The sequence below is a fragment of the Gorilla gorilla genome, chromosome 8 (assembly GCF_029281585.2).
Source record: "Gorilla gorilla gorilla isolate KB3781 chromosome 8, NHGRI_mGorGor1-v2.1_pri, whole genome shotgun sequence".
Classification (NCBI taxonomy): domain Eukaryota; kingdom Metazoa; phylum Chordata; class Mammalia; order Primates; family Hominidae; genus Gorilla; species Gorilla gorilla.
The window spans coordinates 89,432,896-89,455,254 of NC_073232.2; the positions used below are offsets into that span (position 1 = coordinate 89,432,896).

At 43.8% G+C, this 22,359-nt stretch overlaps 1 protein-coding gene across 22 annotated transcripts in view; it reads left to right on the forward strand.

The window, feature by feature from the left end:
- LOC101129712 (supervillin) overlaps positions 1-22,359 on the forward strand; it is a 277,906-nt gene that overhangs the window by 79,934 nt on the left and 175,613 nt on the right. For 17 of the 22 annotated variants that reach the window (XM_055352396.2, XM_063710243.1, XM_063710247.1 and 14 more), the window contains exon 1: positions 8,076-8,241. The exons of 1 other annotated variant lie outside the window; for it this stretch is intronic. In XM_055352396.2, coding sequence (XP_055208371.2) covers positions 8,184-8,241 — 58 coding nt within the window. In that variant the 5' untranslated portion in view covers positions 8,076-8,183. Of the gene's footprint in view, positions 1-8,048; positions 8,242-19,560; positions 19,704-20,231; positions 21,028-22,359 lie in introns of those variants that run through there. 4 more of the 22 variants (XM_063710254.1, XM_055352393.2, XM_055352392.2 and 1 more) reach the window with 4 other exon arrangements.

Here is a 22,359-nt window from a genome sequence, read left to right on the forward strand (position 1 = left end):
ACTATAAAACATCATTGAAAGAAACTAAAGAAGACCTAAATAACTGGAAAAACATTCCATGTGCATGGATCAGAAAACAATATTTTTAAAATGACAATACTCTTCAAATTGATCTACAGATTTAATGCAATCTCTGTCAAAAATCTCAAATGAATTTTTTTTAATTGACAAGTAGATACTAAAACTAATATGGAAATTCAAGGGACCCAGAATAGCCATGACAATCCTGAAACAGAAGCACAAAATAGGAGACTCAGCTTCAAAACGTATTACAAAACTAAAGTAATTAAGATAGTGTCCCTCTCCCTCTCCCCCTACCCCTCCCTCCCCCTCTCCCTCCCCCTCCCCCTCTCCCTCTCCCCGTCTCCGTCTCCCCACGGTCTCCCTCTCCCTCTCTTTCCATGGTCTCCCTCTGATGCCGAGCCAAAGCTGGACTGTACTGCTGCCATCTCGGCTCACTGCAGCCTCCCTGCCTGGTTCTCCTGCCTCAGCCTGCCGAGTGCTTGCGATTGCAGGCGCGCGCCACCACACCTGACTGGTTTTCGTATTTTTTTGGTGGAGACGGGGTTTCGCTGTGTTGGCCGGGCTGGTCTCCAGCTCCTAACCGCGAGTGATCCGCCAGCCTCGGCCTCCCGAGGTGCTGGGATTGCAGACGGAGTCTCGTTCACTCAGTGCTCAATGGTGCCGAGGCTGGAGTGCAGTGGCGTGATCTCGGCTCCCTACAACCTCCACCTCCCAGCCGCCTGCCTTGGCCTCCCAAAGTGCCGAGATTGCAGCCTCTGCCTGGCCGCCACCCCGTCTGGGAAGTGAGGAGCGTCTCTGCCTGGCCGCCCATCGTCTGGGATGTGAGGAGCCCCTCTGCCTGGCTGCCCAGTCTGGAAAGTGAGGAGCGTCTCTGCCCAGCCGCCATCCCATCTAGGAAGTGAGGAGCGCCTCTTCCCGGCCGCCATCCCATCTAGGAAGTGAGGAGCGTCTCTGCCCGGCCGCCCATCGTCTGAGATGTGGGGGGGCGCCTCTGCCCCGCCGCCCCGTCTGGGATGTGAGGAGTGCCTCTGCCCGGCCGCGACCCCGTCTGGGAGGTGAGGAGCGTCTCTGCCCGGCCGCCCCGTCTGAGAAGTGAGGAGCCCCTCCGCCCGGCAGCCGCCCCATCTGGGAAGTGAGGAGCCCCTCCGTCCGGCAGCCACCCCGCCTGGGAAGTGAGGAGCGTCTCCGCCTGGCAGCCACCCCGCCCGGGAGGGAGGTGGGGGTCAGCCCCCGCCAGGCCAGCCGCCCCATCCGGGAGGGAGGTGGGGGGTCAGCCCCCCGCCCGGCCAGCTCCCCTGTCTGGGAGGGAGGTGGGGGGTCAGCCCACCGCCCGGCCAGCCGCCCCGTCCGGGAGGGAGGTGGGGGGGTCAGCCCCCGCCCGGCCAGCCGCCCCGTCCGGGAGGGAGGTGGGGGTGTCAGCCCCCCCGCCCGGCCAGCTGCCCCGTCCGGGAGGTGAGGGGCGCCTCTGCCCGGCCGCCCCTACTGGGAAGTGAGGAGCCCCTCTGCCCGGCCACCACCCCCGGCTCATCGAGAACGGGCCATGATGACAGTGGCGGTTTTGTGGAATAGAAAGGGGGGAAAGGGGGGGAAAAGATTGAGAAATCGGATGGTTGCCGTGTCTGTGTAGAAAGAAGTAGACATGGGAGACTTTTCATTTCGTTCTGTACTAAGAAAAATTCTTCTGCCTTGGGATCCTGTTGATCTGTGACCTTACCCCCAACCCTGTGCTCTCTGAAACATGTGCTGTGTCCACTCAGGGTTAAATGGATTAAGGGCGGTGCAAGATGTGCTTTGTTAAACAGATGCTTGAAGGCAGCATGCTGGTTAAGAGTCATCACCACTCCCTAATCTCAAGTACCCAGGGACACAAAAACTGCGGAAGGCCGCAGGGTCCTCTGCCTAGGAAAACCAGAGACCTTTGTTCACTTGTTTATCTGCTGACCTTCCCTCCACGATTGTCCTATGACCGTGCCAAATCCCCCTCTGCGAGAAACACCCAAGAATGATCAATTAAAAAAAAAAATTAAAAATTAGCTGGGCATGGTGGTGTACACCTGTGGTCCTAGCTACTTGGGAGGCTGAGGTGGGAGGATGGCTTGTGCCTGGTAGGTTGAGACTGCAGTGAGCCATGATCACACCACTGGACTCCAGCCTAGGCAACAGAGCGAGACCCTATCTTCAAAAAAAAGAGGAAAAGAAAAAAAGTTAACAAATGTTCAGTATTTCAGTTACTTCCTGACCTGGTGATATTTAAGGGTGTGTTTGTTTTTGGATGATCTTTGCAAGTATATTAACTACTGTTAAGGGGAAAAGCTGCTTCAGCAACTTGAGCTGATTGAGTCACACTTCTGGGCTCTCTGGGCCCTTTTGTGAGTTTATAATAGAAATAAAATATGACTTTATAAAAAAAGATAGTGTGGTACTGGTATTCTATTCTATTCTATAGAATAGAATTGAGTCTAGAAATAAACTCATACATTATTTATGGTCAATTAATTTTCAATAAATCAGTGGAAACAATACAAAACAATGCCAAAACAATTCAATGGGGAAAAATAATCTCTTCAACAAATTGTACTGGGGAAACTGTATATCCATCTGCCAAAGAAAAGTTGGACTCCTACCTCATATCATAAACAAAAATTAACTCAAAATTAATAAGAGGCTTAAATGTAAGCCTTAAAACTCTCAGAAAAAGCACAGATACAAATTTAATGGCCTTGGATTGGATTTTTTTCAGATATGATACCAAAAGGACAAGTGACAAAATAAAAATAGATAAATGTATCAAAATTAGAAAACTTTGTGCAGCAAAGGACAATATCAAGAAAGTGAAAAGGGCTATGCATTAGTCCATTCTCGCATTGCTATAAAGAACTACCTGAGACTGGGTAATTCATAAAGAAAATAGGCTTAATTGGCTGATGGATCTTCAGGTCATATAGGAAGCATGGTTGCAGAGGCCTCAGGAAACTTACAATCATGGCAGAAGGTGAATGGGAAGCAGACACAGCCTGCAGGGCTGAAGCAGGAGGAAGAGAGAGAAGGGGGAGGTGCTACACACTTTTAAACAACCAGATCTCATGAGAACTCACCATCACAAGAACAGCAAGGGGGAAGTTTGCCCCCACGATCCAATCACTTCCCACCAGGCCTGTCCTCCAACATTGGGGGTTATAATTCAATATGAGATTGGGGCAAGAACACAAATCCAAACCATATCAGGCTGGGCACAGGGACTCATGCCTGTAATCCTGGCACTTTGGGAGGCCAAAGCGGAGGATTGTTTGAGTCCAGGAGTTTGAGACCAGCTTGGTCAACATAGCGAGACCGACTCAGAAAAAAAAAAAAAGGAAAAGGAAAAAGGCGATTCACAGAATGGGAGAAAATAGTTGCAAATTATGTATGTCATAAAGGACTGTATCTAGAATACATAAAGAACTGTTAAGACACAATAATAAAAAGATAATTTGATTAAAAAAGGGCAAAGGATTGGAATGGATAGTCCTCCAAAAAAGATATGCTAATAACTATTAAGCACATGAGAAGGTTTTTACTATCATTAGCCATTAGGGAAATGCAAATTATAACCACAATAAAAAACACTTCATACCCACAAAGACAGATAATGACAGTTGTTTGTGAGGATGTGAAGAAATTGGAATGCCCGTGTTTCCAAAGCAACTGTTTTGGAAAACAGTCCAGCAGTTCTTCAAACAATTAAACACAGATTTACCTTTTATAACCCAATATATCCACTCCTAGGCATATCCCCAAGAGAAATAGGATACATACCTATACATATACCTATACCTGTAGTCCCAGCTATACAAAAATAATATTTCTAGCAGTATTATTCATAATACCTAAAGAATGGAAACAACCCAAATGTTTGTCAACTGAAGAAGAGACAAATAAAATGTGGTATATCCATACAGTAAAACACTATTCAGTTTTAAAAAGGATTGTAGTGCTGACATATGCTAAAACATGGATGAACCCTGAAAACATGCTAAGTGAAAGAAGCCAGACACCAAAGAACACAAACTGTATAATTCCTTTTATGTGAAATTTCTAGAACAGGCAAATCCATAGACACAAAGTAGATTAATGGTTGCCTACGACAGGGGGTGTATGGTGGCAAATTACGAGTGACTGCTATGGGTCTGTGGTTTCTTCCGGGAATGATGAAAGTGACTAGAATTGAGTTTCTAATGGTCGTACAATTCCGTGAATATATTAAAAACCATTGAATGATACATTTTACATTAGTGAATTGTATGGTATGTGAATTTTATATCAGTAAGTCTGGTGTGTGTGTGTGTGTGTGTGTTTGTGTGTGTGTCTTACATATATTGGAGGGTTAACTGTCAGCACTTCATGATAGATGAGACTTAGGGAGTGAGGACAAGTGAGGAATTAAGAATGACCTCTAAATTTTGGTCTTGAGCAATTTCTCAGAAGGAGATGAAAGACTGAGATTAGGAGGGTTTCTTTTTGCTTTGTTTTGTTTTTGTTTTATGGAGAGGGCCAGCTTTGAGAATCAAGAGTTCTATTGTGGACATATTAAGTTTGAGGTGTCTATTAAATATCCAAACCAATCTTAGGAAGACAGTTGAACGTGTGTCTAGAACTCCGAGGAGTAATCTAGACTGGAGATAACATTTAGATGATAGGTGAATCTGCAGGAAAGGATGAAAACAGAGAGACAGAGAGAGAGAGAGAGAGAGAGAGAATGCATGTGGCACAGGATGAGGTAGAATAGGAGAGGGGAGCTACAAAGCAAACTGAGAAGGAATGGCCAGCCAGGGAGGAAGGAGAAGTAAGAGAGTGAGCACAAGGTCACTGAACTCAGGCACAGACGAAGTCCTACCGAGAGGTAGTCATAGGAGGACAGAAGGATCTATTGGAATTGCCAAGATGGATGTTGCCCATGACCATGATAAGAGAAGTTCAGATTGGAAACTCCAGATCCGAATGGGTTGAAGAGGGAACGTGAAGTGCTACAGTGGAGACAATTTGGCACCTGTTTTCAGAAGTGTTGCTCTCACCAGATTCTGGTGAAAAATTGCTCCTGGATCTTTACCTGCTCTGCTGAAATGCCCAACAAGGTGCTGGTTGGGTTTGGAGGTCATGTCTTCCTGGGAGCCAGCCCTTCTGGGTATGAATGATGCATCTATGTAGGGAGTTGCTAACTTGTAGGCAGGGTTGGGGCGCGAGGGTGGTGTGAGGCTGGGGTTCGGAGAAGAGTGCCATTCTTTGCCTTGTTCTCTGATGGTTTTGATTTTGTTTAGTTATTTTGATTGGGAGAAAATGTAAAGAAGGGGTTTACTAATGTGCTTTTTCAAGTCTAGGTCAAATTGATAAAAAGAAATCTCTGTTTGAAATCAGAATAAAGAGAAAAGACATTCCATACTCTTGTTTTGGAGACAGGGTCTCCTGTTGCTGCCCAGACTAGAGTGAAGTAGCACAACCTACTGGCCTCAAGTGATCATCGTGCCTCAGCCTCCCATGTGGCTGGGATTACAGGCGTGTGCCACCATGGCCAACTTATGATTTTTATTTTTGTAGAGACAAAGTCTTGCTATGTTGCCCAGTTGTTCTCCAACTCCTGACCTCAATGATCCTCCCAGCTTGGGCCTCCCAATGTGTTGACATTACTGGTATGAGCCTGTGCACAAACTTCATTCCAGGCTTTTTTTGGTATTGAAAGTCTTTATGAAACACAGTCCTAACTGTACATATATAATTTATTATACATGCATTTATTAATACATCACTTGGTTGTATTAAATACAACCATATTTATGGTAATAAATATGGTAATAAATACATATTATATATGCATTTATTAATACATCAGCCTTGCATTTATTAATACATCAGTTGGTTGGGGTTTGGACCCTGAGACTGTAGCAGTTCCTGGAGTGAACTGAAAGGCAAAGTGGTAACTTTCTCAAAATGCACACACACAGATGCTTTTCAGAAACCTCAGAAGTGCATTGCCCACGGCTCTTACCATTTGCATCAGTACATTCTTTCCCCACGCTTCTTTACTAATTTAGATTATGTGAAAACAAATTTTTAAGACAGATGTTCCTTCAAGTAACAACCCACTCTTTCTCTTCTCTTGAGAAAATATTAGTTGGAAATGGACTGTTACTTAGGCTAGAAAGTCCATTTGGAATGTTTTGAGCAAACATCATTGTCTAAGTCCACTTCGTGCTGCCATAACAGAATACCACAGACTGGGTAGTTTAGAAACAATAAAAGTTTATTTGGCTCATGGTTCTGATGGCTGAGAAGTCCATGATCCAGGGGCTGCATCTGGTGAGGGCCTTCATGCTGTGTCATCCCCTGGCAGAAGGCATCACATGGTGAGAGCAAGCAACAGAGAGATGTACTCACTTTTATAGCAAATCCACTCTCGTGATAAAGAACCCACTTCTGTGATAATGATATTAATCCATTCACAAGGACAGAGCACTCATGACTTAATCACCTCTTAAGGGTCCTACCTCTCAACAGTGTAGCATTTGGGATTAAGTTCCCAGCACATGAACTCTGGGGGACGCATTCAAACCGTAGCAATCATATTTTGAGCACATGACTAGGGACTGCTCATCTTGGATGAATCCAAGCTGTGTTTGTTTTTCTTTTACCAGATGTGTGTGTGTGTGTGTGTACGCCCATGCACTTGCATATTTTGGTAAGTCAATTGTTTGAAGTTATATTTGAGTGTTCCTAGCTAAAATTTTTTTCTTATATGGAATACAGATGGCCTACCATAACACAATATTTTTAAAATTTAGTGTTTTCTAGCTGGCTTGGCATGAAATTAGAGAATGCCGTTATTTCTCTAACCTTAGGTAAAGTCTTATTGTAGCAATTTTCTTATGTGTGTGGTTTAAAAAACAAAACTTTGTGGTTGTAATTGTTTGGTTGTGTTTTATTGTATATGTAAGAGGCATGCTGTGGGGGTTCAGAAGAAAGAATTGTTCAGTATTACTTTCATAAAACATTGAAAGAAGCATCTTCATTTGTTCTAGAGTGCAGATTCACAGGATTTTTAAGTTTATTATTCTGAAAAGATGATATTAGTAGTGTGTCCTATGTGATTAGAAGGTAGAATATCACCCATGAAAAAATTTCTGGCTTAAAAGAAACCCTGCTTTTATTTATTTAGACAGGGCCTCGCTCTGTCACCCAGCCTGGTGTGCAGTGGTGCAATCACAACTCACTGCAGCCTTGACCTCTTGGGCTTAAAGGATCCTCCTACCTCAGCCATCCAAGTAGCTGGGACTATGGGTGTGAGCCACAATGCCTGGCTAATTTTTAATTTTTTTTTTTTTTTTTGTATAGACAGGTGCCTTAGTGTGTTGTCCAGGCTGGTCTCAAACTCCTGGGCTGAAGCAATCCTCCCTACTTGGCCTCCTAAAGTGCTTGGAATACAGGCATGAGCCTCTATGCCCAGCCCAAGAAACAAACCCTGCTTTTAGAATCTTTTTTTTTTTTTCCAGCTGTCCTGTGCCCTAGGTTTATAACTTTGACTAACTTCTAGCAACTTCCAATCATGGGAGAATTAGAGTGGTTATCTGGGATGAATCGTTTGAACTTCAACCTGTTATCTTGGCTGCAGGGCTTTCTTGGCCACAGGGCCGTGCTAAAGGGCACTTTGATTTCTTGATTTTAAAAGAGCAAGAGAAAGTGATTGCCAGGAGGAGAGGTTTGGTTGGCTTTTCTCAGAACTAACTGCCTCTCCAGAGAAGCCTGCATTGGCTGCTCATCATGATGAGGGTCGGGCAAGGTCAGTTTCCACTGTCTTCTAATTGTTTTCAGAGAATTGGACGGTACAAAGCAGGTGCCACTGACAACATTTCCCATCATTTTATGGAAGAGTACTGATTCCATCTTTTCTGCTCAGAGTGGATATGTGCAAATAACTTTTGTTTCTCAAAAATTTCTGGTTTGTCTTGGGATGCAGCCAGGCCTCTAATGTGGTGGTGTGTGCTGTGTCACAAACCTCGGCCCCGAAAGCCTGAGCTTGGCTTTGTCAGATCCGATGAGTGTGCATGAGCAGGAAGCCACCCTTCGGGAGAATTCAGGGGCAAACGTACAAGTAATGTTTGTGAACTTGTGCAGACAAAGGCTTTGGGTAGATGCCTGTGAGATGTGGGGATCCAGGTGACATGAAGGGAGAAGAACAGAAGAAGACAGGTAAGGGACTTGTGGGTTTTCTTAACTCCACGTGGCTGCATTGAGAAAACTAGTTAACATTTCATGGGCTGGTGGGAGCGTCATCTTATCGTTCTCTCTTTTTTTTTTTTTTTCTGGTAATGATTTTTTTTTTTTTCGATATTGACAAAAGCTTAATCATTTCAATTAAAATGCCACTAATTTGACTTTTTAAGTAAAAAATGTAAGGGTTTTTAAAACTACTTTCCTACTACCAAAAAATCAGGAAGTATCTAGCTCTCTAAATTGGGAAAGCAAGCAATGTTATAAAAACACTGAAGGAATCTCTTTCTTCATGACCTTTTGTTAAACTCGGTTTAAGCTGTAGACCTTATTTAAAATAAAATTTACCACAGAACAGGAAATAGAAGCTGTGGAAGACTCGAAATACACCTTTGTACTTCTCTGTTCTTCACCTGCTCTCTCACTGTCTCTACACACACACACACACACACACACACACACACACACACACCTACCTACCTACCTATATTTGCATGAAAAATGGGTAGTAAAAGTAGTGCAGGGCAAACAGAAGGTACAATACAATCAAGTAAGAGGTTGAATATAAACTGGAACAAGTCTTAATTTTTTATTTCACTTTCATTCGGATACGTTTACTAATTTTCTTTGCTAGCTTTAAGACTTTTAAAACATTCTTTGGCCCTGGGAGGGAGTTGTATAACCATAAAACTTGAGAATCCTGGCCCTAGAATAAATGTTCCTTTTAAAACCCCAAGGACAGAAAATTGAATACAGCTGTGCAAAAAAGAAAAAAAAGAAAAAGAAAGCAAGAAAAGAAAAAAAAAGCCAAGTGATGGTTTAGGCTTGCAGGCACCCTGACCAACTTTCCCAGTGCACTTGGGCTGTGGTTTCCTGGAGATGGGAGATGGGGAGCTTTGGTGTACTTCTTGAAGGTTTCAGAAAAAGGCCAAGACTTCTTCAGAACTGTATGTTTCTGGGATATGGTTAAGAGCGCATTCTTTTTGGCATGGTTATCTATCATCTTGCTTGTCCTAAGCATGTCCTCTTGTTTTCCCCTGCAGAGGATTGGGGTTTCTAGGTCATTCTCTGTGATGCCGTGATTCTGCAAACCTTATAGTTCCTACCTAAAAGTAAGCTTCAGAGTTTAAGCAGTTTCCACCAGTCAGAAGGTGGAACAGATGAGTTTTTAAGACGCAATCTTGCTCTTCTCCCTCAGTCACTGAATTTGCCTCAGTATGGCCAGTTTTCAGACATGGTCCTGAGAATACGGCATTGCTACTCCCTGCTTCTCCTCAACCTGGATGGAGACCAGGATGTTGCTTCTCTGATGTTTGCCTCGTGGGTTCCCATGTTAGGTTTGTGACCCACGGGGAGCTGTCACTGGGGACCCTACTGCAGCCTGGCGTTAATCACTTTGCTCTTTGTCAGGCCGTGTCATGATGATTCATACTTCTTCCTCTACAAGATTAGATTACTGTAATTTTCATATCCTGGACTGCCCACGAGGGATTTGAATTAATACTTGTTGGTATAGAAAGCAGGATCATGTTTCTGGGGAGAAAGGACTGAACTTGCCCACTTGGCCATCATCAGAAAACATTAGGCAGGGCCTGGCTGAAAAATAATCCTGCCTTCAGGGCTTACCACATCAATTAGCTTACCATACGGGCCAGCAAGCCGTGTCTTTGTGAACACATGGTCCCTGGGCAGCGGACTTGTGAAAGTGATGCCAAGCCCAGGAGATCAGAATGCACGGAAGATTTTGCAAGGGAGTCCTATATTGAAATCAGACACTGCTTAATGAGGAAAATCTTTCCCAAAGAAGTATTTGAGAAGGAGGTAAACCAATTCAGGCATGTGGCACAGCCTGCACAAAGCCAGCAGAAATTACGATCACAGATTGCAGGGCAGGGGGGGGTCTATGAGGGATAAAGTTGCCTTTGGAAAAGAACTCATTGCCTTGTCATTTTCCCTGTAGCATACGTATTATTTGCCTTATTCGTTCAACAAATATTTATTGAGCACTTAATATATCCTAGGCACTGAAGACGAACAGCAGTTCACAAACCAGACAAAAGTCTCTGTCCTCACACAAGTCACATTTTAGGGGGCCCATGTCACTAGGTGTACAAGCGTAAGCTGAAGGGAGCTGTAACAAGGAGTTAGGAGTACCTGGAAGAACTCCTAAATAACTATAGTTGTTTGAAAACATATTTGCTTATTTATTTTCTCTCTTCCCTTTGATGCAACTTGCACCCACTATCCCACTAACGAGATTACCAGCCATCTTTCGATAGATCCTTGGGAGGGAATTACTTGTACTTGCTAATGAATAATCCACTTTAGTAGTCCAACAGATAATAACTTCAGGGTCTTCAAAGGGTTATCTGATCTGCTTTGGCCTGAGTCTCTATGGGAGGGAAGTTGAGGCATGATCAAAGGATTTTATCTTTGCTTGCTCTCCTACTGTCTAATAATTTTTATTTCAGAATGCTTTGCTTTAACATATTTTATCTTGCTTGGAGCACTTTATTCCTTCCTTATTTATTTGTTTTTTGAGACAGAGTTTCACTCTATCGCCCAGGCTGGAGTTCAGTGGCACAATCCCGGCTCACTGCAAACTCCACCTCCCGGGTTCAAGCAATCCTCCTGCCTCAGCCTCCCGAGTAGTTTGGACTACAAGAGCCTGCCACCACACCTGACTAATTTTTGTATTTTTAGTAGAGACACGGTTTCACCATGTTGGCCAGGCTGGTCTTGAACTCCTGACCTCAAGTGATCAGCCTCCCAAAATGCTGGACTTACAGGCATGACCCACCACACCTGGCCCCTTCCTTCTTTTTTTCCCCCTCATTGTTGAGGCTTTTCTTTGGAGAAGGTGAGATGGTGATATGCCTCAGAATTGTAGAATTTCAAGTTTTTAGAATTTGATGGCACTGTAGGAGTCTTAATCCAGACCAGCGATTTTCAGTCCCCAGACTAAAACCAAGCCCTTACCTGAGGGCAGTGTGATGAGAAATCTAAGAAAATGAAGTGAATGTTGTGTTAAATATAAAGCTAAATTTATTCAGTTGATTTCTACATCATTCTGTTATTTTCTTTTCTTGAATTTTTCAGGTTTTTTTTTTTTTAGTGTCCTCCACCTACCCCAGAAATCAGTCTTCCTGATCTCAGCCTTCCACCTCCCACCATTCTGTCCCCACAGGCTGACTCCTGTCAGACCCCATCCTCCCATGTCCCAGTTTTCAGATGGGACCCTCCTCCTCAGTCTTGTAGCCCCTGCCCTCAATACAGAAGTCACTGGCTAAACCTTAGGGTAGGAAGTTCCCACTCATGCTGTCAAGGAGACATGGCCCAGGATCCACAGTTGGAGCCAAAGATACATTGTAAGATACAACACGTAGTGTTTCTGGTTTCTTTCTTTCCCTCTTTCTTTCTTTCTTTCTTTCAGGTGGAATCTCGCTCTGCCGCCCAGGCTGGAGTGCAGTGGCATGATCTCGGCTCACTGCAAGCTCCGCCTCCTGGGTTCAAGTGGTTCCGTTTTATAGAATTATTGGGACTGTGGTTCCACTCTATTACAAGCTTATCGGGCTTCTGTGGGTTGGCCAAGTGCATAGCCATTACGTAGAGCTCTGTTTCTGGAGGAAGATGAGAATGGAACCTTCACTGGGCTAAAGAGTGCTTGGCCCAGGGGATGTGGGGTTTCTCGGTCCTTGGGGCTGGGAGAACATGCTCAGAGAAGGCGCCTTTCTCCCATGTGTCTCTAAGGTATAGATGATGCTCCCTGAGGAGCACAGTCTCCTGGAGTTTTTCTTTCAGGAATGAGAATGATCCATTCCCTCTTGGTATTTGGAATCAGCCAAACAAACCACATGTGGTGCTGAGCTTTGTGATGTCAACAACAGCAGGGAAGGAAGAGCCTCCCAGGTCCTCACTCCACTGGCCACATCACCGTCAGCTCATGTCCCCATTTGAGCAGCAGCCTCCGTGGTTCTGTTCGTGCAGTGAGCTGCTGCTTGACAGCAGACAGAAATCCCATATTTTTAGATATCTAGTGGCCCAAACGGAGCATGTCACACTTTGTACATCTCTGATTACTCTCAAGACTCTGAGCCTGGTGTCCAGGAATGCGATGTTGCTCCAGCCATGTGAGAGGCTGGGTGTCTGGAGCCAGGACTCATAAACCACGGTCCAGGCTCACCCCTGGCAAGTTCACAATCTCATTTTGACCATGAGGCCAGCAGTTCTCTTTGTATTGAGCTCTGCTACACACCCATTGCTCTGAAGCCACAGCCCGGGAGAGAAAAGTTGGCTGGCTCATCAGTGGTTCAAGCCAGTGACTTACAGATGACCTTGGAGCTCAGAGATTTTCAGCTAAAGCCAGTAAAGTTCTCCAAAAGCTTTGAGAAAAAGCGAGACCAGACAGACAGAAAGACAGACTCAATTGATTGAATTATTGATTGATTCAGATTTCCGGCAGGGGTGGTGGGTTGTTGGTTGAAAAATATTAACTGAAAATAATATCCCCTTTTTTGTCTTTAAAAAGAAATTTATGCACAAACAAAATGACTTGCCCACGGTACAGAAGGCCACAAGCTCGATTCATACAGGTGTATCAGTGTACATATCAGTAGACTACAGCATGTCTCTGTCTTCTCCCATAGAGGTCAAAATCCTAAGCTTTTTGGGAAAAGGAAATGATTCCAAGTCTGGTTCCATTGGGGCAGAAAATAGGGCAAAATACAGGTCCTGGTTGCCTAGCCTTTTTATCTCCTGGAAATGAGCTGCTTAAAAAATACCTCCAGTGATTGATCAAGTTCATTGCCCTGTGGAAAGCAGAACTTTTCAGAAGGCAGAAGCAAGGAGACAGAGAGTGTTGTTGTCTTACTTTCCTGCACTGACAGTCCTGGCCAATGCTCTGACATCATCTTGAGTCCAGAAATAGGAGTGAGAAATGGACAGTGAGGCCACTACACAGAAACATTTGAGCTGGTGTTGCATGTTTTCTTTTCTGCCTGTGAGCTGAGGATCCAACTTGTGACTGTTTCTCCAGCTCTGGAGGGATATTACATATTGATTAATCCACCCTGACAAAAGGGAGAATGTTGTAGCTGCATTAAAATGAGAAGAGAGCGGCCGGATGCAGTAGCTCACGCCTGTAATTCCAGCACTTTGAGAGGCTGAGGTGGGCGGATCATTTGAGGTCAGGAGTTCAAGACCAGCCTGGCCAACATGGTGAAACCCAGTCTCTACTAAAAATACGAAAACATTATTCAGGCATGGTGGCATGTGCCTGAGGTCCCAGCTACTTGGGAGGCTGAGGCAGGAGAATGGCTTGAACCCAGTAGGTGGAGGCTGCAGTGAGCTGAGATCATGCCATTGCACTCCAGCTGGGCGACAGAGTGAGACTCTGTCTCCAAAAAAAAGAGAGAGAAGAGATCTAACTGCAGACTATTTTGATATTTTCAGTCCACATCACAAACATTTATTAAATTTACTGAGTGGCACATGCTGCTAGGTCCTGGTAATATGAAAATGTCATGGAGTCTCTGCTAACAGCCTAGAGATTGGGAATCAGAGACCATGTCTAGGAGAGGTTTGTAGGGGAAATATTCTCAACTAAGGCTTGAAGTATGATTAGGGGTTTGTCTTTCTTTCTTTCTTTCTTTCTCTTTCTCACTCTCTCTTTCTTTCTTTCTTTTTTTGAGGCAGAGTCTCACTCTGTTGTCTAGGCTGGAGTGCAGTGGCACAATCTCAGCTCACTGCAACCTCTGCCTCCCAGGTTCAAGCGCTTCTCAGCCTCGGGAGTAGCTGGGATTACAGGCTCGAGCCACCATACCTGACTAATTTTTGTATTTTTAGTAGAGACAGAGTTTCACTGTGTTGGCCAGGCTGGTCTTGATCTCTTGACCTCGTGATCCGGCCTATTGTTTTAAACTTTATTTTTTATTATATTCATTTTACTATTTTTTTAAAGAGATGGGGTCTCACTATGTTGCCCAGGCTGGTCTCAAACTCCTTGCTTCAGTCCTTCCACCTCGACCTCCCAAAGTTCTAGGATTACAGGCATGAGCCACTGCACCCAGCCCCCTTTAACAAATTTAATTTTATAAGTTTGCCATATGGGCCAGGATCTGGGAGGATTTTCTAGATTAAAAAATAAAAACATAAAATATAAAAAAGGCAAAAAGTTTGCCATGTGGGCTTCTATAGGTAAGAAGCAAGTGCTATCCACCTGTCTGTTGGAGGCAGCACCTGCCAGGCCTGCGCTTGAGAACTGCTGGGGGACTCTCCAGGAGGGTTTTTATTGGGAGTGAGCAGGCAGGGTGGGGCCGTTTAAAGGCCATTCTGGAAGTGGCGGAGAGGATGGGTTTAGAGAGGTGGAAGTGAAGTTTGGAGGCTCCAGGCATAAGCCTGACTCAGGCCCATGAGAACATCAACAGGGTGGAAGGAGAGAGGAAGGTTAAAGGCAGGAACGGAGGCTTAGTGACTGCTGAGATCTGAATGATCACTCAAGTGAGGCAGGGCCCTGATTTGTGGTTTGGGTGGCCAAGTTGCCGATAGGGAGGTTGTGGTCAGGTAGGAAACCAGGAACAAGTTTCCTGATGGGAGATGGGAGATGACGGGTGTAGCTTGATTTCTCTTGAGTTCCATGTTCCCGTGAGATGCTCCTGGTTTGCTGAACTTCAGGGAATCACCAGTCTTCTGACTTCTGCTTTAGGTGTGGCAGACGGAGCTCACTCTGGGAGAAGGTAGGATGATACCAGCAGGCTCGGAGTCCTGGGAAACATATGGACATTTGAGGGAGGCAGAGGTGGACACTCAGTGAAACAACTGAGGAGTGATCAGAAAGGCATGGGAGAGCTGAGGAAAGGAGTGTTGGAGACATTTTACGAAGAGGACATTCCATGGAGGCGGAAGTGATCAGAAAGTGCCAGACACCATAGAGGCCACATCTAGATGAAGCCTCAGGAGAGTGTGTTGTTGGGAGAGCAGTTTCTGGGTTGTAGGAGAGCCAGAATCCAATGACAAAACTTGCTGGGAAGCACATGGGGCTGGGGGAGAGGAGACAGTGGTTCTGGAACATTCAGGGTGATAAAAAGAAGAGAAGGTAGGCAAGAGCTTGAAGACAGAGGTGGGGCCCAAGGGACTTTGGGGGCAGAAGATGAGTCACTGGAGCATATTCTGGGCTTGTGCTGCCTCGTCAATGAACTGAAAAGAAGCCTCATCTCTTCTGTGCATGACCTGGCATTCCCCAAAGCGCCAGAAAAGTCCAGCATAAGTTAGACTGGCCTCCAAAGTGGCAATTCAGGGAGTTTGGATCTAGGTTTTATGTTATGGAAACTGAGAAGATAAAGGGCCCTGAAACCTCCATCTGCCCATTCCACTTCTGGGAAGGCTGAACTGTTATATCATCTATTTATTTTCAAGAATAAAGAGTTCAGCCGGGTGTGGTGGCTCACGCCTGTAATCTCAGCACTTTGGGAGGCCGAGGCGGGCAGATCACGTGAGGTTAGAAGTTCGAGACTAGCTTGGCCAACGTGGTGAAACCCTGTCTACTAAAAACACAAAAATTAGCCAGATGTGGTGGCACATGCCTGTGATCCCAGCTACTTGGGAGGCTGAGGTAGGAGAATCGCTTGAACTTGGGAGGTGAAGGTTGCAGTGAGCCGAGATCGTGCATTACACTCCAGCCTAGGCAGCAAGAGTGAAACTCCATCTCAAAAAAAAAAAAGAAAGGGCCAGGCGCAGTGGCTCATGCCTGTAATCTCATCACTTTGGGAGGCTGAGGTGAGCAGATCACGAAATCGAGAGATCGAGACCATCCTGGCCAACATGGTGAAACCCCGTCGTACTAAAAATACAAAACTTAGCTGGGTGTGCTAGTGCACACCTGTAGTCCCAGCTACTCGGGAGGCTGAGGCAGGAGAATCACTTGAACTTGGGAGGAAGAAATTGCAGTGAGCCGAGATCGCGCCACTGCACTCCAGCCTGGTGACAGAGTGAGATTCCGTCTCAAGAAAAAGAAAAACAAAAAAGAAAAAGGAATAGTTCACATTTCAAAAACTTGTTTTCTATTATATTTATAGCAGTATTCACATTGGAAGACCAGCACAGTGGCACACTTTCATTATCCCAGCTACTCAGGAGGCTGAGGCAGGAGGATCACATGAGCCCAAGAGTTCAAGACCAGCCTGAGCCAAATAGCGAGACCCTCTCTCTAAAAATGAAATATAATAAAAAATTGAGATGACCCAATCTCCTCCCTTTCCAAAAAGTTGTTTTCTTGCTATTTCTCCAGAGTAGGTCAGGTTTTAAAAATTAATAATCTGGGGCAGTAGATGAAATTTCTGAAAATTATGTGCAGGTTTCCTTTTTTATTTTTGGATGGGCCCTAGATATTAGAGGTTCTCTTTTTAAGTATCTACACAGCCTGCTAAATAAACATGTTCAATTGGACAGCAATGCTTTCCATTTCTTATTCTATATCAAATATTTTACTTTCGGATTAACTTTCATTCTTATAGGGAAAAATAAATATTTCCAGTTTGAAATTCTTAAGATGGCATTGATAATAAGTAAATCTCTATAGATTTATGTGAAGTACAGTTACAGTAAGTCGCCCATTTACAAATGGATTATATTTGAAAGTTTCATTTGAAGTAGGTTTGTTTTTTGGGGTTGGGATGCTTTTTCCTTGGAAAAAATACTTAATTAAACTTTTTTTTTTTTGAGATAGAGTTTCACCCTTGTCACCCAGGCTGGATTGCAATGGCACGATCTCAGCTCACTGCAACCTCCGCCTCCCGGGTTCAAGCAATTCTCCTGCCTCAGCCTCCCGAGTAGCTGGGATTACAGGCACATGCCAGCTACCATGCCTGGCTAATTTTTGTATTTTTAGTAGAGACAGGGTTTCACCACGTTGGCTAGGATGGTCTTGATCTCCTGACCTCAGGTAATCCATCCTCCACAGCCTCCCAAAGTTCTGGGATTACAGGCGTGAGCCACCCCACCCCGCTTAATTAAACTTTTAATTTTGAGATAATTATAGATTCAGATGTAGTTGTAAGAAATAATACTAAGCGATCATGAGGGCTTTTTACCCAGTTTCTCCGGTGATAACATCTTGCAAAGCTATACAATAGTATCACAACCAGGATATTGACACTGATGTGGTCAATCCAATAGAAGAGTTCCAGAACAGGGGTCTCTCATGTGGCCCTGTTAAACCACCTCATCCCCATCCCTAACCTAACAACTCCCATCTCTTCTCCACTTCTATAATGTTGTCATCTGGGAAATGCTATGTAAATGTACTTGTATAGTATCTAACATTTTGGGATTGGCTTTCTGTCACTCAGCATAATTTAATTCCCTGGATTCTTATCCAGGTCGTGGCACGTACTAATAATTTGTTCCTTTTTATTGTTGAGTAGTATTCCATGGTATGGATGTACCACAATGAGGATTGGGTAGAAGCTCATTGCTTTTGCCTAGGGGTGTCTAATTGCTCTAGCACTGTTTGTTGAATGGCACAGAAATCAGTTTGGCATATTCATGTGGGCCTGTCTCTGGGTTCTCCAATCTGTTCCACTGATCTATGTTATGTGTCTGTCTTTTTGCCAATGCTGTGTTGTCTTGATTACTGTAGTTATCCAGTAGGCCTTAATATGGGATAGATTCATTGCTCTAACTTTTTTCTTCTTTTGAGACGGAGTCTCACTCTGTGGCCCAGGCTGGAGTGCAGTGGCATGATCTTGGCTCACTGCAACCTCTGCCTCCCAGGATTGGGTTCAAGCGATGCTCCTGCCTTAGCCTCCCTAGTAACTGAGATTACAGGTATGCACCACCACGCCTGGCTAATTTTTCTGTATTTTTGATAGAGACAGTGTTTCACCATGTTCGTTAGGCTTGAACTCCTGACCTCAGGTGATCCACCCGCCTCGGCCTACCAAAGTGCTGGGATTACAGGCATGAGCCACCACGCCCGGCCTAACTTTTTTCTTCTTTTTCAAGATGGTTTTTAGCTATTCTAGGGCCTGTACCTTTACTAGAAGTTTTAGAATATCTGCCAAAAATCACTGTGAGGCCAGGCAGGGTGGCTCACACCTGTAATCCTAGCACTTAAGAAGGCCGAAGTGGGAGGACAGCTGGAGCCCGGGAGTTCAAGACAAGCCTGACCAACCTAATGAGACTCCATCTCTACAAAAACTAAGAAATTAAAAAATTAGCCCAGTGTGGTGGTGCACATCTGTAGCCCCAGATATTCAGGAGGCTGAGGCAGGAGGATTGCTTGAGCTGGGGAGGTTGAGGCTGCAGCGAGCCATGATTGCACACCTCTACTCCAGCCTGGACAACAGAGCAAGACCATGTCTCAAAAAACAAAACAAAACAAAACAAAAAATCCTTGCAAGATTTTGATAGGAATTTTGTTAATCTGTAGATCAGTTTGGGGACAATTGACATCTTTTGTGTGTTGATTTTTCTTCCAATTCATGATTAGCATCATTGGAAAGAAGTGAGTATGATGAGTCTTCTAAGCCAGGCAGATAGCAAAAAAATTAGGAAAGTAAATGGATTGCACAGGAAGAATTAACTGGGATTTAAATAATCAAAGACAAAAAGGATATATAAAAGAAGTGACGAAGGAGATTTACCCTATTAGACTCCAATGTATTAATCTAGGACAGTTTGGTTGCTACGGGGAAGCAGTGTGCAAAAACTTAAGAGGCACACAAAAGACTGATGTTTATTTTGTGGGAGTGAATCTTTTTTTAGGAAGGAAATAGCACTATTGTGGTAACAGTGATTCATTTTCTCCTCCTATCTTCTTTTACAGAGCAGATAGTGAACTGTTTTATGTAAGTTTTTATTTATTTTTGCCCTACTTTTCTCTAGGGAGGGGCTTACCACAGCTTATAAAAATACGTAAAACAAGATCAAATAAACTTTAAAATGAGGAAAAAGCCAATATGGTACAAGGGAAAAGAAGATCAGGGTCAGGACTGAGATTAGGATGCAAAAACCATGCTATGAAATTTTGTTTGTTTGTTATCTTGAGATGGGTAAAAAAAAAAAAAAAAAAAAAAAAACAGTTGACTGGGACAAATTTTTTTACCCCTAGCACAAAACAGTCATGAAGCCAATGTTTAATTATTATACCTGTCATCTTTTCACCTGGCCTCAGGACTGTCCTCTTAGGGAGAGGCATTGTTCTGTAGGGTTAATTAGTAACAGGAATTTAGATCCTGCTTAGAGAGGCCTCCTGTGCTGGCTGAAGCAGCTGGTGGTCTGAGAACCCTGACACCCAGAGGCATACCGCTGGGAGGCCCCGCGCAGCACACAGCTTTTGCTGTACTCCAGCCCAAGTCTTATGGGGTTTGTGGTTTATACTGAAGTTGGTGCAGACAATTAAGACTCTCTGTTCTTGGTACCAACAGGGACAGAGACCTACAACTGTAAGTATTTTTGTAAACAGGGTTGTGATATTTGTTTGAGTGTATTCAACATGTCAGTGGCCTTTTAATGTTTAAAAAAATGCATATGGCCATGTAAGAAGTGGTTGTGCTTCATAGCTAATATTTTTTTCATTAGGTTAGGTTCATCTGGTTTTTCAGTGAGGTGAGCTACCTGAGAGCCATAGGAAGATAGATCTTGCCAGTTCAGAGGACTGACTTTGGCTTTAAGAGAAAATATTTGTGTCATTTTCGAGAAAGTACTTCCAGCACAATGCTTTCTTCTGATGATTCATTTTCTACAGTTATTGGAAGTGGGAAGAAATCCACAGAGGTTACAGAATTTGTAAACTTGTAGAGACATGTGCCATTATTTCATGCTGTTTCATAGATGTGTACGTCTGTTAGTTACTTTTCGGGCATTCATTGTATATATGTCTGTTACTTACTTTTGGGGTGTTCAGTGTCTGAGCTTTATCAACGATTCTGTGCTCTTTTTTTAGCCTAAAAAAACTAAGTTAGAGAAATGTTTGCTCATCCAAGTCTGTATTGTTGTAGCTTATTCAGTAGACTGCTGTTGTATTTTTAATTTCTCTATACAACAAGCTGAAAGACAGTGTGGACAAGCTAATTGCATTTGAAGTAGCTGCTGGCCAGGCCTGCTGCAACAGCTGATGGGCTCCTCTGAATTTCCAGGGCTATTTCTGGTAGATGAGCTGGTATCAAGGCTCTCGAGTTCAGGCCATAAAAGGCCCGTCCCATGTGAAGTTGCTTCACTGCTCTGACTGCGTCCTCCCCAGGCTGAAGTGTCCTCAGGTTTCATGTGGATTTGCCCAGTAATGGATGGCTCCACCGAGGCCAGGTTGGGGAAGTTCAGCCTCGAGGACACTAGGGGACGAAAAACTTCAAAAAGAAGACTCTTTTTATTAATATTTTGGCGTTCTTTTTGGAGAGGAACTTTTGGGATGTAGCCTTTACCTGTTTCCTGAATTTGACATCCAAAAAGCCTTTTGGAAAACACCATTCTAAATTTATCCTGTTCTGAATCATCATCGCTTCTGATAGATGCAGTTGCTTGCTGACATCGTGATCTTTGATTTTGTACAATGCTATTTGGGCTAACTTTTGGGATTTTACTTTGTGCTTAGAATTTGAAAGTAGTATCCATTGGAAAGAGACTCCAAGAAAATACTCGAAGACATCAAAAGCTGGATTCGAGGGTATAACGTGTTTTGTTTTGTTTTTTAAATTAGAAAAATAAGGAATTGCAGTGTGATTTTCTTTCCCCCTTTAACTTAGAGGAACGAGGATTATACAGAAATTTGAAGTAAGTGAAAAATCTTCCTATAAATCTAAATGCAGTAGGTTTTTTTTTGTTTTTGTTTTTGCTTTTTTTTAAGTGCCATCTGTCTGAGCATGTTTCCTGAGGATTTGTTGACTTCAGTCATTGGAAAATTCCTGCCAGCATTTGCCAGTTACTGCAGCCATTCCTGTAGATACCCTTGGGCATATTTCTTGGGTTGAGAAGGATTGGACTTTTTTTTTTTTTTTAAAGGATTTACTTTATGGCAGAGAAAGGTTTAATACTAACAATTTGATTAATATAACTTAGTCAGTACATTCTGTCTAAATGTTAGCACTTGAAGTCTTGGAATTAAAGTATATTCACAATGCAAAGTACTTTAATAATCGTAGCACAAGTATGGGGGTGGAGTTCAGAAGGGCAAGTTTTATTTCACTGCCATTATAATTCATGTAAAAATAGAAAATCACCAGTGATCCTTTTGCATAATCTTTGTTCTGAGGGTTCTTTGCCTTGGTACTCTCATTCTTCAGGGCTTGATTTCTAGAACTTGTGATGTTCCAGAATTTATGAGAAAAACCTCACTGTAGGTTCTAGAGTTTGAACTGCATTTTATTTTTAAATTCTCCAAGAAAAAATACTGCATCAGCCTTTTAAAGCCCTGGAGATTGCTATGGTCTCTTTGTAATTTAGCTCAGTGATTTGCTTCTGCTGAAAAACAGCAGTGAACTCTAGAACATTGAAGGCTTATTTGACATGTTGCTTCTTTGAAAAAAAAAAGATTATTTCTTTATATCATATCAGATGGACAAGTACGGGCAGTCATTATTTTTACCAGGTAGGAAAACAGAGTATTTATAGAGAAGAACTTCATCGGTGAATACTGCGAGGGTTCTTCACCGGAGATAGTGTGGCAACCCTAGGGGGCGTTTGAAAATGCATGGGGGTGTTTCAGGTTTTCTCAATGACTCACTGGCATTTGGGAGGATGTGGTTAAGAATTGTAAATGCCCAATTTACATGGTGTAGGGGACAGTCCCATACAGCATTACCCTGGCCAAACTGCTGGTGGTATCCCCTGTTGAGTAAAACTGCAGGGTATAAATTGTACCCTCTGTCTCCAAAGAAGAGCAGCCCAGTGCCAGGCAGATGTGTGCTGTCTCTTCTCACCAAACCCAGTGATGTCTTTTTGTTTTTGAGATGGAATCTCGTGCTGTCACCCAGGCTGGAGTGCAGTGGCACGATCTCGGCTCACTGCAACCTCCACCTCCCAGGTTCAAGTGACTCTCCTTGACTCAACCTCCCAAGTAACTGGGATTACAGGCACCTGGCACCACACCCAGCTAATTTTTTTTGT